The sequence below is a fragment of the Hyposmocoma kahamanoa genome, unplaced genomic scaffold (assembly GCF_003589595.1).
Source record: "Hyposmocoma kahamanoa isolate Upper Pololo Valley unplaced genomic scaffold, ASM358959v1 86, whole genome shotgun sequence".
Classification (NCBI taxonomy): Eukaryota; Metazoa; Arthropoda; class Insecta; order Lepidoptera; family Cosmopterigidae; genus Hyposmocoma; species Hyposmocoma kahamanoa.
In genome coordinates this window covers 8,723,234-8,738,145 of record NW_020654289.1, presented here as the reverse complement: position 1 = coordinate 8,738,145, position 14,912 = coordinate 8,723,234, and the positions used below count along the sequence as shown (strand labels likewise).

The following is a 14,912-nucleotide window of genomic DNA, read 5'->3' as shown; positions in this document are numbered from 1 at the left end:
CGGTATAGTTCCGTCCGTTTCAAAAGATATTTCTCAACGTAGAACTTAATATGAGCCTTCGATGTTATATTTTTCCAATTTTTCGGGATAAATTTCCACCATTGAAATTTTTCAGATAATTACCCGACAATACTCGGTGTAGTTGTTAACTCAGGACATTGCACTGTTAAAATATCCGAACTATAAATATGATTACAACCATAGTATTACAATATCTTCCCTGTAACTTTACATCCATTTGCATTTTACAATGCATTATAACATTTTAATTTGTTTGATTCCTGTAGTTACATAATTTATTTTAAATTGGCTAGTTTTGGTAACATAGTATGCACATACGTACAACATACCCTTAGTTTCCATAGTCTAAGAACATACCATACGTACGATTTCAAATTGGAAAGTAGCAACATTGAACATGATAAAAAAAAAAATAACACGAACCGTTTGTATGTTGACTGCATTTGCGATTATCAATTTTATTTTGCGTATTTCTCTAAATTTTCTGTATCTCATTGCTTTATAACGTTATCATGTTCTACCAATAGAGGGGTTTAGCGAAGGGATATTCAGCTGCTCTATAAAACATTGCCTTTCGCCATGTTTTTCGAAGAAGACGAGGAGCGATTTCTCAATCCTGAATTATTTCATGCCGTCAGCCGTGAACTTTGTATGTATAGTGTTGCACGTCATTTATTCCGTTTGTTTTGAAAGTCGAAAAGTTGTACAATTTATTAGTTCCAGATGCTATTAGTTCGAACCTTGAAGTAACTCCTTATGGTTTGCGAAGTGTACCCACTCACACTGAAGATGGGATCCCTATCAGGAAGTTGTATGTGTCCAACCTACCGCCGAAGGTAAGAAACGTCTCGAAAGCAAACTTTTTAAAACCATTTGAATTAGGAGGCTGTTTTGTTATTAAATAGGTTAAAATAAATTAGCAGTGTTTCTATACTAAACACATATCTTGTCATTTTCAACACTAATGTGTTATATTTCTATTTATTTGGTACATTAAACACTAGTGCACTGAATATATGAAATAACTGCAAGTTTTAGCTGCAAGAGTTTTTTTTACAAATATCGCCTCATGTGTAACAGAACAAAATTCGTCATTGTGTAGCTTGATGTGCTGCCATCAGTACATGGAGCCCATACATTGGAAAACTGAAATAGGTACTGTTGCCCTGAAGACACTGATATATTTAGCTACCATTACAATAACATGTATATTTTGGTGTAAAAATACAATAGAGACAATAAAATCATTAAGTAGTAAAAAGCTATTATGACAGTAACCTGGTTGATTTGACAAATTCTACCACTACTAACGTAGTCTATAGAACCTTTCAAAATATGAATAAATCTGAATCTAGTGATATTTTTCTGATTTCAGACAACACGTACAGAGCTTTTTGGGGTGTTTGCCCAGTATGGCTTTATCAAGAGCTGCTGGCTGCGAATGGGTGACAAGGGGCCAAATAAAACACCCACACCAACATATGCGTTTGTTACTTACAGCAATCCTGCTGATGCTCATAAGTATGTTCTATTTCTGAATATATCTAAAAATACATAAATATACGTTTTAAACTAGGTTTAAAAACAAATAACTATGCATTTGTCATTTTAGATCTTTTTAAATTATGATAAGCTTGTAAAATTACAGGCACATGGGACTTGTCCACTTGGCGCTGTAGCAGTGCCCCTCCGATCTTTGCGGCTTAAAGCGCTGAGCGGCACTGCAACTGCTAAGGACAGGCCTGTCGCTTACCACTGTACTGTTTTAGTAGCAGTATAATTTCTTGTGAAAGAGTTCGTCCAGGGAAGTGTTACAATCTTACCTATTTCTGCCACCAAGCAGTAAGGTGAGAACTACTGCATTCTGGTTTGGAAGAGTAAGAGTGCTGGTGAAATTATAGGCACATGGGACTTGTCAACTTATGTCTCAGGGCACAGTGGCAGTGCTCCTAAAATCTTTGCGATTTAAAGCTCTGAGTGGCACTGCAACTGTTATAGATGTTGCTTACCAATATGCAAAGGTGAAAAATTAATTATAAAAAATATTTTATAATTAATTTTCTATTTCAATTTATAGTTGAGACTACTAGCACATGCTTATAGAGAGTTAAGTGTGGTAAATATATCAGTATTAACATAATATTCAATGTTCCAGAGCACTCCAAGCACCAAAACAAGAAAAGCAGTTACGAGGGCGTAACCTGAGAATATCACCAGCAGACAGCTGGCATCAACCAGCTGAAGATGCTAACGGCAGAGTGCGCTGGAAACCAAGAGGCGAGCGCATAGATACAGATACCCTTGGATCTCACAGCAGTGATCAGCAAAACCCGCTGGATGATGGTGAGTACATACATAATAATAATCATGCTAATTTACTGGATTGTATAAAGTGGATTTCATGTGTTATCAAAAAATCAGTTGCTTATTCAACCATAATAAAATATTGAGGTGCGTTACAATCATTGCAATTAATTAACCATAATTTCAAGCACAATTATTTCTTAACATTGTAAAAATACATGCTATGTTTATGCACTCAGGATAAGCTCCAAAATTTATATGACATCACATACAAAGAACTGAAATTGTATGCGAATTTATAGCATGCATACATGCAGGTTCTGTCCCATTTTTGTTCCAGTTGCTGCCAACCCTGAATCTTGTTCAGAACATGGAGAAGGAACTAGTTCAGAGACTAGTGAACAAGTTGTTGTAAGCAATGTTTAACATATTTAATCTTTTAGTAATAATACTAATATAATAACTTACTGCACAAGCGATGCAATGTAGTAACCCTAAAATGTATAACAATATTATATTGTATCCTCCCTTAAAAATCAAATCAAATCAAAAGCCTTTATTATTACTTTATTAATTAACTAAATCGACAATACAGTATGTATTAAATTTCAATATATTTAAAACAAATGCTCTATCTCTCCCAACTCTATCCAGATGGATAGAGCTGGGGGTGACCTGTGCATCTTTAGGATGCGCTGATGTTATAGTATAAGTAATTCATGAATATAATTGTCAATATAATTGAATGTCAGTATAGTATAGGTTAATAAGTAAGTAAATAAATAAATAAAAATGTTAATCCTCTCTTACCACAGTAACTTAACTAATAGCCAATATGTGATTACAAAAACCGAAGTGAGAGTGAATAAATATTTTATTCTTATTACTAATGGACATAACTTACAAAGTTCCCACTATAAAGTTATTTGCATATTTTGATTTAAAACTTCATGTTCTATGTTGTGACGTAAATGGTTTATTTTAGTCAGCTGTGACCATGGGACCTGTAAATGATCCGAAACATTGGTTTGTTTGAAAAAAATTAATGTGCCCGATTTAGTTATGATATAATAGTTTCATTTCCTTTGATTCACTTTAGTCAAAATGTTAATTTATCCATCCCGTCTGTCCCATATCTCATATTCTCTTGTTTTTGGTCTTTTCATTTTGTTCTTTTTTTAATTTATATGTGTGTAAACGCTTTAATCTCGATAATAAATAAAATTGCAGTGTAGTTTTTATACTACTTTATAGCCAAACCCAGAGGAAGAGCCTGAGGAAGAGGCGAGCTATACAATACTGGACATCCTAAACCGTGACTGTATGAACCACGTGCTCACGTATGTGCCAATAAGAGATCTCATCCGCTCAGAACGTGTCAGTAAAAATTGGCAAAACATGATTCAGGAGTATTTGTCAAGTGAGTAAATGTTCACGTAATTACCATACCATCACCAAAGTGAAGTAGAGACGAGTGTTTTGACAGCTGTGCTCTGCTTTGCCAGTTGTGATTTGCTCATGGTAAATAATGGACCTTACATAGTTATTATGTGTTGCACTTGCTATGTTATTCATTTTACTTTTTGTGACATAATAGTCCATGGTCCTATAGTATTAACTTATATTTGGGAGAGGATTTAAGCCTTAGTCCGCCACCGTGCACAGTGTGGTTAGTTCATACTATTAAATAATAAATGTTGAAATAAATGCACAATTTCATACAAGGAAGTGAAAAAGATAGTGACCTCTTATTGACTAGCATAGTACTTAAGAAACGAGTGGTGTGGCAGGCATCCGCATGTTCAAGACATCGTGGTGGCAGCATGTGCCGGTAACGTTGACGACAGCGGTGCTGCGGCGCGTGTTGGCGCGGTTGGGCGGTGCACTGCTGCGGCTGCACATAGACCACCACTGGTCGGCACTCAATGACCGCACGGCCCATACCGTCGGCAAGTTCTGCCCGCACCTTGAGGAGCTCAAGGTACTATGACAAGACCCTTCAGCAAATTACTAAGAAAACTAACTACATATATATTTTTAAATATAGATTTATACAGTCAATTCCATATTTATTTATTTAAACTTAATTGCACACAAAACAGTACAAATACTTAATGCCATTAGGCATTCTCTACCAGTCAACCGAAGAGCTGGGTTCAAAATAATGAACAGGGGTGCAAACATGATAATTAAAACAGATAGGAAGAAGTTATCTAGTCATTTTGCTACCAACACATTGTAAGTTATAGCCTCTCTGCAGAGGTAGTCGTTTTCGATCTAGCCCTTATGCTGGTTAGGTCATTTTGATGATATAGTGATTATGATACTGACCCACCTGTTCTTCGCGTTGTTTTATGCATGTGACGATGTGATTGTATTACATTTTATTTCTTATTTCAGGTCGTCGGTATGCACACGAAAAATTGGAACCCACTTATATATGGTTGCAAACAGCTCAAGAATCTCTCGTTCATATCTTGCAATAAGGTAATTGGTATTATACTCCGTTTATTAAGTTTATATATGGGGCCATTGACCCTTCTGTGAGACTGTTATTATCAGGATGGCTTAGGTCAGGATCTGTGCAGCCTTTCATCAGTGCAACCAGTAATTGATATACTGTGATCACCTCTAATTATCAGGGATCGGAATAGGTAGATCTTTTTACCTTAACTTCGAGGAACATAGACAGAAAAAGGAGACTGCCTCACGACAATATTTTTTAGGTCCTGGACCTGTTCGAAATTCCAGAATCCCGTACCCCAATTACTTATGAATAGGCATAATTGGGGTCGCATTTAGTGTCCAAATCTATAGAAGATAGGTCTAATAATACGTCTGTAGCGATTCCAAGACTAGACTGAGAGTCGTATTCTAGAACCCTCAATCCTCAAGTCAGGATTGCAATTGAAACACAAGCACTGGAAATACGACCCTAATGGCAGGGACTTGAGTATGATTTCGAGTGCTTTAAACCATACTCAAAGCCTGACTTGAGCATTGAGTAGAGTTCTAGAAAACGACCCTCAGACTTTGAAACGATGAGGCACTAAAGGTAAGGTCCCATACAAAAAATACACATGTTATTTTTTTCCTACTGAACTATTAGACTTATGGTAAAATGTGACATGACAATATTTAATTAGGACGTGCCAATCGAGAGAAGGATCTCTCGCCAAAATGCCAATTTTTGAAGAAAAAAAATGTCAAATTTTTTTAGAGAGTTATCGTGAAAAAAAAAACCAATATCCGTAATACCGCAGATCAGACCCACTGTGTGTCGCAAAGTTAAGATAAATATAGTGTACCTGCCTGTCCCCAAATTACGTCAATTTTCAATGTTCTTAAGCGATTTCCCGAATCCCGAACAGGTTCAGGACCAAAAAAACATTGTCGGCAATTACGGCAATCTCCATTTTCTGTCTGTGTTCCTCGAAGTTTAGGTAAAAAAACTCTACATATTCCGATCCCTGCTAATGCACTTCAGAGCCAACAGCAACAGTTTTAAAGAAAATTAGATTTAATTTAAAAAAAGAAAAGCATTTTCCTGGCTTCGCCTGTTTTAATCTCAATAATGAGTGTAGTGTGCCATTGACTAAGAGGGAATTTACAGTCTCAGCACCACTGTGTCGCCATTATTTAATGTAGTTGTTAGTACTCGGTTAGTTTGTTCATTCAATGTGGTAAAACTTATTCTATTCTATTCTAAAATCCTATTCTGCCTCATCAGATTAGTTGGTTGCACTGTATTATGTATCAGTGGCCAGTGGATAGAGGTTTTTGGTACTTGCGATATTGACATGTGGTTATAATATGAATATGCCTATTTTATAGAGATCATTTCGAATGGTTTTGTTGCAAAATGGACTTTCCTCCCAAAAATAAGTTTTGTCCAAGTATATCCACAGTCCCTTGTTATGCTATTTTTATGATTTTAATTGATTTCATATGAAGAATTGTCTTAAATACAATAATGAATAATTGCTAACTGTATCCTTGTAAGTAACTAACTAACAAACAAACAAAGAATATTCTTGTGTCATATATAGAAATTTAAATAAATTTTATAAAATGAAGTTAAACACGCAAAATAGGTGCCTTGTCGTCGAGTTGCGGATACCAGCCCGTTGCACCAAGTACCAAGTACATTGTACTTTTTGTACAATGTACTTGGTACTTGTTGTTTGTGTTTGTTAAGTACATTGATTTGCCAGTTTGAAAAAACAAGTCGAAACTAAAATTTCTGTGGCAAGATGTTACTGAGATTCCTCCAATATTTTACGATACGAAAGAAATAAACACAGGATTTTGCATTGGATTGGCAACATTGTCATTGTCCCGCGGAGTCATATTGATATTAAACATAATGTTTGAGGTAATTGACCTGAACCAGGTCCATCTACTCCAATCACTGGTAATAATGTACAGAAACAACTTGTTTGTTAAACATTACAGAGTCTGTATTAAATATGTGGCATAACATATTTGTACATAACTATAAACCTGCTTAACAATTAGTGGTAGATAATTACGCGTATTTATGTAATATGATCGTTTGGCATAATTACATCTTTTTGATGGCATGTTTTTTTTTTTCGCAGCTTACAGATTCCAGTCTAGTGCAATTGGTAAAGAGTGACTCCTGCATAGAAAGTTTAACAGTTGCAAATAACACACATGTAACCGGTCTCTTCTTGACTGGTTCCAATCCACCCAAGCTCACCTCACTTGCGTTCTTCAACTGCTACAGCCTACAAGGCACTGTATTAAGTGCAGCCATTGATACCATACCTACTCTGACTACACTTAAATTGGATGTATGCCCTGTGTCAATGTGGAAGATTGTTCCTACTATATTGAACAAGCTACCAAAATTAGAAGAGCTTTCCCTAAGTGAATATACATCTGTGGAATTGTGTTTGATGCCTCAAGGCAACGAAGCCTTTTGTAGTGCGCTATCGAAGCTATCGGAATTAAGAACGTTGAATCTGAGCAGAAACATCTATATAACAAATGCCGTGCTCAAGCAGGTCGCCCAATCATGTCCAAAACTGCAGATGTTGAATGTGTCCAGTTGCAACTCTAGGAAGCACTTCCCCCACGCGGGTAAGGCTATATATCTGTATAACTGATTCATATTATAAAAGTTGTATGCGATTTTTTTTGCGTAAATTTGTTTTACACAGTTACGATAATTATCGTTACGCTGACGCCATTTGTATTTTTTTTTTTTTTAATAACGCACACACGACGTAGCCCCGCACTAGGGAAACCCTGTGTCGCGGGTGCCATGGAGGCAGTTAAAAGTTATTAAAAAGTTATTCGTAGTATCTGTTTTTAAATTTTGAAAATGTAACACAAGAAATGATTGTGAGTCAACATTCTTGTTGTTTGTGGAAAGAATGAGCTGTATAAAAAAAATCAAAGTCGAAATGTCCTAGTCAAAAATTTATTTGTCAGCATTTGCACGTTGATGATATACTGCTGCTCCACAACTTCAGTAGCTAAGGTTCAGGGCGCTGGGTGAGGTACGATTCCCGGTAAGACCAATTTAGGAAATGGGCTTCTTTCAATTGGTTCCCATTAGAAAAAAAAGAAAGAAAATAATATTTATTTAGTACAACGTAAATCTTAATATTAAACATTGAGATCCAAAATGGTCACCACTCAGCACTTGTCAGGTTGTGCATGCAAAACAACCCAACGCTGATATTCTTTGGTGGCTGAGGAACGGACAATGAATCAACAAAACATATCTTAAATTTAAAATATCGAAATAACACACTTTACAGAGAAAAATATTTATATCTAAATACCTAATATTATTATATAATTTTTTTTAAAGATGTAACAATATTAGTGTGGTCGTCGTTAGGGCAAGGAAAAAGTAATTATTTACTCTGATAGTCAACACATACAACATTTCACATGGGACTTATCAACTTATGTCTCATGGTGACAGGCGCAGTGTTCCTCAGATCTTTGCGATTTAAAGCTCTAAGTGGGCACTGCGACTGCTATGAAAAGGCGCTCGATACCAGACTTACGACTTGTTCGTCCTGTCACTTGGTATCGTGAAAAAAAAAAACATGCAAGGATAATTAGTGTGGTCATCTGGCACAATGAATTGAACCGATTGTTGTGTGACGAATGAAGGCGTGGGCGACGACGGCGTCCTGGCGGTGTGCCGCAGCTGCGCGGACCTGTCGCGGCTGGACGTGTCGTACCTCGCGGCGCTGACGGACGCGGGCGCCGCCGCCGCCGCGCGCTGCCTGCGCCTGCGCTCACTAACGGCCAGAGGCAACGCCGCGCTGTCCGCGGCGCCGTTCACGCAGGTGCTGCACGCATGCCACCAGTTACAGGTTCGTTCTATGCCTGATTGGATGTCCAATGATTACTACACATTACAAACTCGGTCCTCTCGTGGTGTGCTGGACAGTTTGGACACCTCTCATCTCTGATTTTATTTCTAATTTTATTCTAATTTAATTTTTTTCTGATTAGTTAATCATACAACAAAATCAAATCAAATCATTTTATTCGTCATCATGGGTACAATAAAGATGATAACATTTATTTTATGGTCGCCATGACGTACCATCAAGGCATACGAATTATACTATTATTATTAATTATACTTGTCCAATACTTCCAAATAATAATAATAAAATAACACTAATAATTATCATTAAATAGTCACAAACCACTGATTATAGGCTTCCACCTTCACAGGACCAAGTCTTAAAATCTACAACAGTTAGGACATCAAAACAAAAGTAATTTAATTAAGATAATAATCAATGTAAATAAATCAATGTCATACAGTCACGTTCGTCTCAATAATAAATTAATGTGAAATTAGTTAGCAAAATTCCTTTAATGTATAAAATGATTTTTCAATTAAATACTCAAATAATGTGCGTTTAAATTCAGCGAAATTTTCATTCTGCCTTACCTGTAATGGCAATTTATTATAGATTTTTGGTGCCATTACAATTATACTCTTCTCAAATAGTGACGTTTTACAATTTATTTGGCGTAGTTGGTTAGGACGTCGTGCTCTTGTAACTACAGGAAAAAGTTGTGGGTGTCGTCGTATAAATAAGGCTGTTTCATAGATATATAATGAAGGCAAGGTCAAAATTTTTAGTTCTCTAAAATAGTTTCTGCAACTGTCGGTCTGTTTCAGTCCACAGATTGCCCTTATGCACCTCTTTTGAGCTCGAAAAACTTGTATTATGTTGCTACTATTACCCCAAAATAAGATACCATATCTGAGTGTTGCAGCTACGTAGCTGTGGTAAACTACAAGTAAAGCGTTTTTGTTTACCACCTTAGACAATTTAAAGAGAGCGTATGATTGTTTCGATAGCTTGTTACATATTATTTGAAGTTGTTCGTCCCATTGCATTTTCCTATCAATGTGAAGTCCAAGGAATGTGGTTCCCGATGTTTCACTGATAACACGAGAGTTATAAATTAATTTGTTTGTCAAAGAGTTATTGCCCCTTTGCTTGAAATTCATAATTGTCGTTTTGTCAAGACTTAGTAATAAATTATTAAATTGAAGCCATGTCATTACATTTGTTAGGGATTTTTTTATTTCAGTCTCATTTTCAAATAAAATAGTACAGTCATCAGCGAATAAAGTTATGTGATTTGGAATTGATTTAGGCATGTCATTAATATAAATAATAAACAGCAATGGACCTAGAACGCTACCTTGTGGAACCCCATATTTTACTAGTCTAGGAGAAGATTCGTAAATAAGAAAGCATCCATGGGTGCTTGAAGCCGGTTTGACCTACCGCCTCTTAAGTTGAGGCCGCGGGTTCGAATCCAGTCTCACACTTCTGAATTTCTCGAAATTAATGCTTTCGGTGAAGGAAAACTACGTGACGAAACTTGCACGTCAAGTCAAGTTCGCAACCTTGGGAAAGCGTGTGAACCCAAACCGCATTAGCCCACCGTGTCGGACTATGGCCTGCACGCTCGCCTGACAGGAGACCCGTGCCCAGCAGTGGGACGTGTAAATGGGTTGATGATGATGAGTACTTTAGTCACGGTAAAGTTTTGCTTGCCCTATTCGCCGCTGTAATGCGATAATTTATAATGGAAGCGAGCGATCTTCCATGTCCTTATCCCACGCTAGGTAAGGTCGGCACAACATGTATTTTTCATTCACTCTCCCCTATCAGCCGTCATTTCCATACTCACACCTTTCTTAACCATGTCGTCTTTCACACAATCCATCCAGCTTTTTTTTGGCCTTCCTTTCCCGTTATATCCGGACGGATATATATATATATATGATGTGGAGACATTCATACCTAACACTCTTCTCGTCACGTGACATACTTCCATACCACGGTAACCTGTTACTCCACACCCATCTCAATGTTCGCATTTGCGCTGCATGCACAGTTCGTTCATCCTCCCTTTTCATCGCCCTACATTCTGATCCATACAGTACGACAGGTCTAACCACGGTCACAAAACCGTGATGTGACCGTAATATATACAAATATTTTCTCCTTTATGTATAATACAAAATAAAATAATGAGGTATGAGTGCAGTGTAGCACTGAATAAACAAATTATTTAACTCACAACTATGGACCAATGACGTTTGTGTGATCAGGAGATCGACGTGTGCGGCTGCGATTGCGTGTCGGAGGAGGTGGTGGTGCAGGCGGCGATAGTGCTGGAAAAGCGCCCGCGCCCCCTCACCCTGCATCTCGCCGCCACTAACGCCGCCCACGCAGACGTAAGTAGCACTTCTACTTTATCTCTGGAATATTTACTTCGGTAATAAACGTGACACAGTACACCGATAAATTTAAATCACCAAAATAAATAATGGGTTGATTTGTGTGGAACCTTTGGAATACCGAAAACAAAATCTTCTGTTCCATATTGTTATTTGGGTTGAATGTGAGACGGTATTAGAAGTGTATTTCTTACAATAATGGATAATTTTTTAGAATATTTATTATTTTATGCATTCAAATATATAGTGGAGTGTTTTCACAAAAAATGATATTCATATATTTTTTGTGAAAACACTCCACTATACTCTAGCCAAATTTGATGTAGAACAAATGTCAACAAACAAAAACATGATTTTTACGGTTTTCATCTCACTCTCTTACTACTCTTTCACAGTTACCACAATTCCCCCGAAATTCAACTAGATTATGGATAATACTAAATCTTGAAGTCATGTTTATAATGAGTATTGAACAGAAATTTCAAATCACCTAAAATAACATAAAAATGACCAGTAATTAATTATTTGTAAAACTGTGTCGTCCTTAGTGTGTTTTTGATTTGAAGGGAGAGATTGCAAACATTCGAGTTCTGATGGTAATTCAAGTTCAGAATCGGAAACAGATGCTGGATGATTAATATGTGGTATATTAATATCAAATAAAATTTTACAATTTTGTTTCTTTTCATCTACCATTACCTATCATCTAGCAGTAAATATTAATAGGATGCAAACACTTATTTTTATTCCTAAATCATACGTATCAATAAGTAATTTGTAAACTTTATAACAATTGGCTAGGTAAGTATTACTTCTACATAACCCAATTACCTACCTATCTATTTAAATTCCAATTAAGGGAGCAGGCCGTGGGAAGACTAGGCCTTAATAATGAGCATTGAAAAAAATGTTCTTTTCCTATGCCATCATTGGTTGCCTAGCAACGTTTTGCTATTAAACATTCTACATCGAATTTGGCTAGAGTATAGTTGGGTGTTATTATTGATACAAAGATCAAACAAACACAACGAAATATTCCGTCGTTCCAGCTGGATTAGAATCGGCGCCTGTTTGCCAGGCCGAGGCTAGCAAGCGCTTATTTTTTAGAATTTGAATATACACGCTCAAGAAGGTTTAGCAATCTTATTTCGTCACAAACGAGCCAATCTAGGGCTTACTTCCAAGAATTCCCGTTCCGGAAATACCGGGAAATCGTGGTACTGGCGGGGTGCAATCAGTCCCGGTAGCACGATTATAGATTCCGTATTCTCGCTTTTTTCAATCAATATAGTTAATGTGATTATGATGTGATTTGTACTCGTTTTGTAGACTGATAACAATTATTAATGCCATTATAATGCTACTTAAACTTATTACTTAACTACAATGTGGTTTTACGATATTATGTTATGTTAAATTTAATAGTAAGTATCTTTCAAATAGATATTTTAAATATAATTCTTTAGTTTGATTACAGAATGATGCTTTTTATATTATTTATGGTATTATTATTACGTAAATAACTTTTTTTTGTTAAAAAATAAGTGCGCATTTGACTTCCATCTCACATGATGGAAAGTGACAATGAAGCATGCATACCTAAATAATGCGTATTCACTCTCGTCTTGAGAAGGTCCAAGTTATATATATATATTCAGGGAACAAGTCTGCAGGCAGGGAATTCCACTCCATGCCCGTTCGTCATATAAATGTGGAAGCGAAACGCTTCGTTCGAATTCTTGGAATATCCACAACATAGGGGTGGAACTCCAGATTACTTCCTGGATAGGTACTGAATAGTACGGATAACCCGAAACAAGCATACTTACTGATTACAATTTAAGCTTTTCTAGAATTACCGGTACTGAGCTCAATCCCAACAAAAAAATATTTTAGGATCCGGACCGGTTCTGCAAGCCAATATTTGGGCCCCACACAAAAATCAAATCAGGAGACCAGGGAAAGAACGATCAAATTCACCTAATAAATTTATTAAACGCTAAGCGTATTTTGCCTAAATTAGAAAAAGGCTAATAAGGTTCCATATCCTGAACAAAAAAAAAACTTTTAGTTTTAGGCTTAAAATTCTGGAGACTATATGGTAGAAAAGTTGAATAAGATTTATAAATGTATTTTTGTCTTCTTCACCAACATTGAACAGTTTTCCACTTTAAAAATTCTTTTTTTCTAAAGTTCTCCTCAAGGGACTTTGATCATTTTTTTCCCTGAACTCTTCAAATAAGAATGGGGATAAAATTTATAACTCCTCATCGCATTGACTTTGCAGGAGCTGGAGTTTCCTACGCACAAGTTGCTAACAGTGGACACGCGCGATGATCGCAGCAACCCTCACCTGCGGCCGGATTTTGTTGACCGCATCTTCGACGACAGTTCCGAGGACTCTTTGGACGATCTCTATGATCGCGATGACTTTGACGAATTCCTCGGGCCAGGTACAGGTCAGATACGTTCTAATTTTTTTGTACCTTAATTAATTTTTCGTAATAAGTAATTCACGTTAAAAATGCGGTAAGTAAAATTGACTCTGACCACTCACATGGCTTTAATATCACTTGAAATGAAGTAGAATGATTATATATTATGAGCTTTTATAGCAATCCTCGTTAAACCCGAAAGTTGAAATCCTTGTCAAATTCGTATTATGACAAAAAACTAGTAAGTTTCCGTGTTGATAACTCAAAAGTCGGTACACCTTTCTTCTCGGTGTAAAATAGTATCATGACGTACCACTTGGCGTGAAACTGAAAGTCTCACCTGCCAAAATAAGTTAACTTTGTAACTAACGGTTTTTATTCTAGGTGGCATTACATTTCCAGTTTTTTGTTGCTTTGTATCTTTTAAAATTTTATTAATTTAACGTAGACCGTTAAGTAACCTTAATAGCACCTAATTTAAGTTTGGCACACATTGACCTACCAACAAATGGACGTCGGGTCTAATACAAAAACCACGAAAAAAATGTCCGAAGTTAACCTACACAAACGTGGTGACACGAAACGAAATATAAAAACTAAAACATGTAATATAAATTGTAACGTCATTGCAATACTGCCTAATTTTGCTTGTAATAATTTAAGAAACGAAACAAAATGCACCATATTTAGCGTCGACTGAAAATTACTTGAACACAAGTGTATACAATAATCGTAAATATGAATTAATTTATATATATATTATTATGTCGAATTTTGTACAAATTCACTTAAAGAAATAATAAAGAGTTGGGCAGATACATACATACAAATATTACTGCAAATGTGAAAACAATTGTGTACTATAAGAAATGTACCGATATGACAACTAAACGTAAACTCAAATATCCGTAATTCCGAAAACCGATTTATAGTAAAACCGTTACGCTTTCGAGCAATTTTGATGCTTTTCACAAAATTAGCTTTTGTTTTGTAATCTTCCTAAAAAAAAAAATACATTTGACATTATGAAAATTCGAGCTAACGTTATTTCGGGCAAATATATTTTCTGACTTCTGAAAGGTAATCCCAAGCCGTAAAACGAGTACAACAATAATTTGTTAGTTATTGCTAACGTTTAATAAAAAAAGTCATTTTAAAAATAAAATTAAAATCAACGCGACTCTATATGTTCTTTGTTCCAAATATTTCAATCGGTTATGTTTCGTACAATTGAAAATGACCAATAAGTTTATATAAGCTTCTTGAAATTGACATAATGGATCTCTTTCCTTCTTTTGCACATGCAATGTGTAGAAAAAGGATAGTTAGCTATTTGATTTTTTGTTTGCTTTTGTAATTTATATTTACGATTAATTTATATA

General features: G+C 36.0%; 1 protein-coding gene across 3 annotated transcripts in view; it reads left to right on the top strand.

Annotated features, from left to right (window-relative positions):
• Nucleotides 1–453: 453 nt before the first annotated feature.
• The window catches only part of LOC113234780, a 21,144-nt gene continuing 6,685 nt past the window's right edge, over nt 454–14,912 (top strand). The window contains exons 1-12 of one of the 3 annotated variants that reach the window (XM_026470261.1): nt 454–670; nt 739–857; nt 1,397–1,542; nt 2,177–2,364; nt 2,666–2,736; nt 3,580–3,745; nt 4,116–4,306; nt 4,726–4,812; nt 6,927–7,431; nt 8,482–8,687; nt 10,967–11,092; nt 13,383–13,548. In XM_026470261.1, the coding sequence (XP_026326046.1) occupies nt 601–670; nt 739–857; nt 1,397–1,542; nt 2,177–2,364; nt 2,666–2,736; nt 3,580–3,745; nt 4,116–4,306; nt 4,726–4,812; nt 6,927–7,431; nt 8,482–8,687; nt 10,967–11,092; nt 13,383–13,548 (2,041 nt within the window). In that variant the 5' untranslated portion in view covers nt 454–600. Of the gene's footprint in view, nt 671–738; nt 858–1,396; nt 1,543–2,176; nt 2,365–2,665; nt 2,737–3,579; nt 3,746–4,115; nt 4,307–4,725; nt 4,813–6,926; nt 7,432–8,481; nt 8,688–10,966; nt 11,093–13,382; nt 13,555–14,912 lie in introns of all 3 variants that reach the window. The other 2 variants (XM_026470259.1, XM_026470260.1) reach the window with 2 other exon arrangements.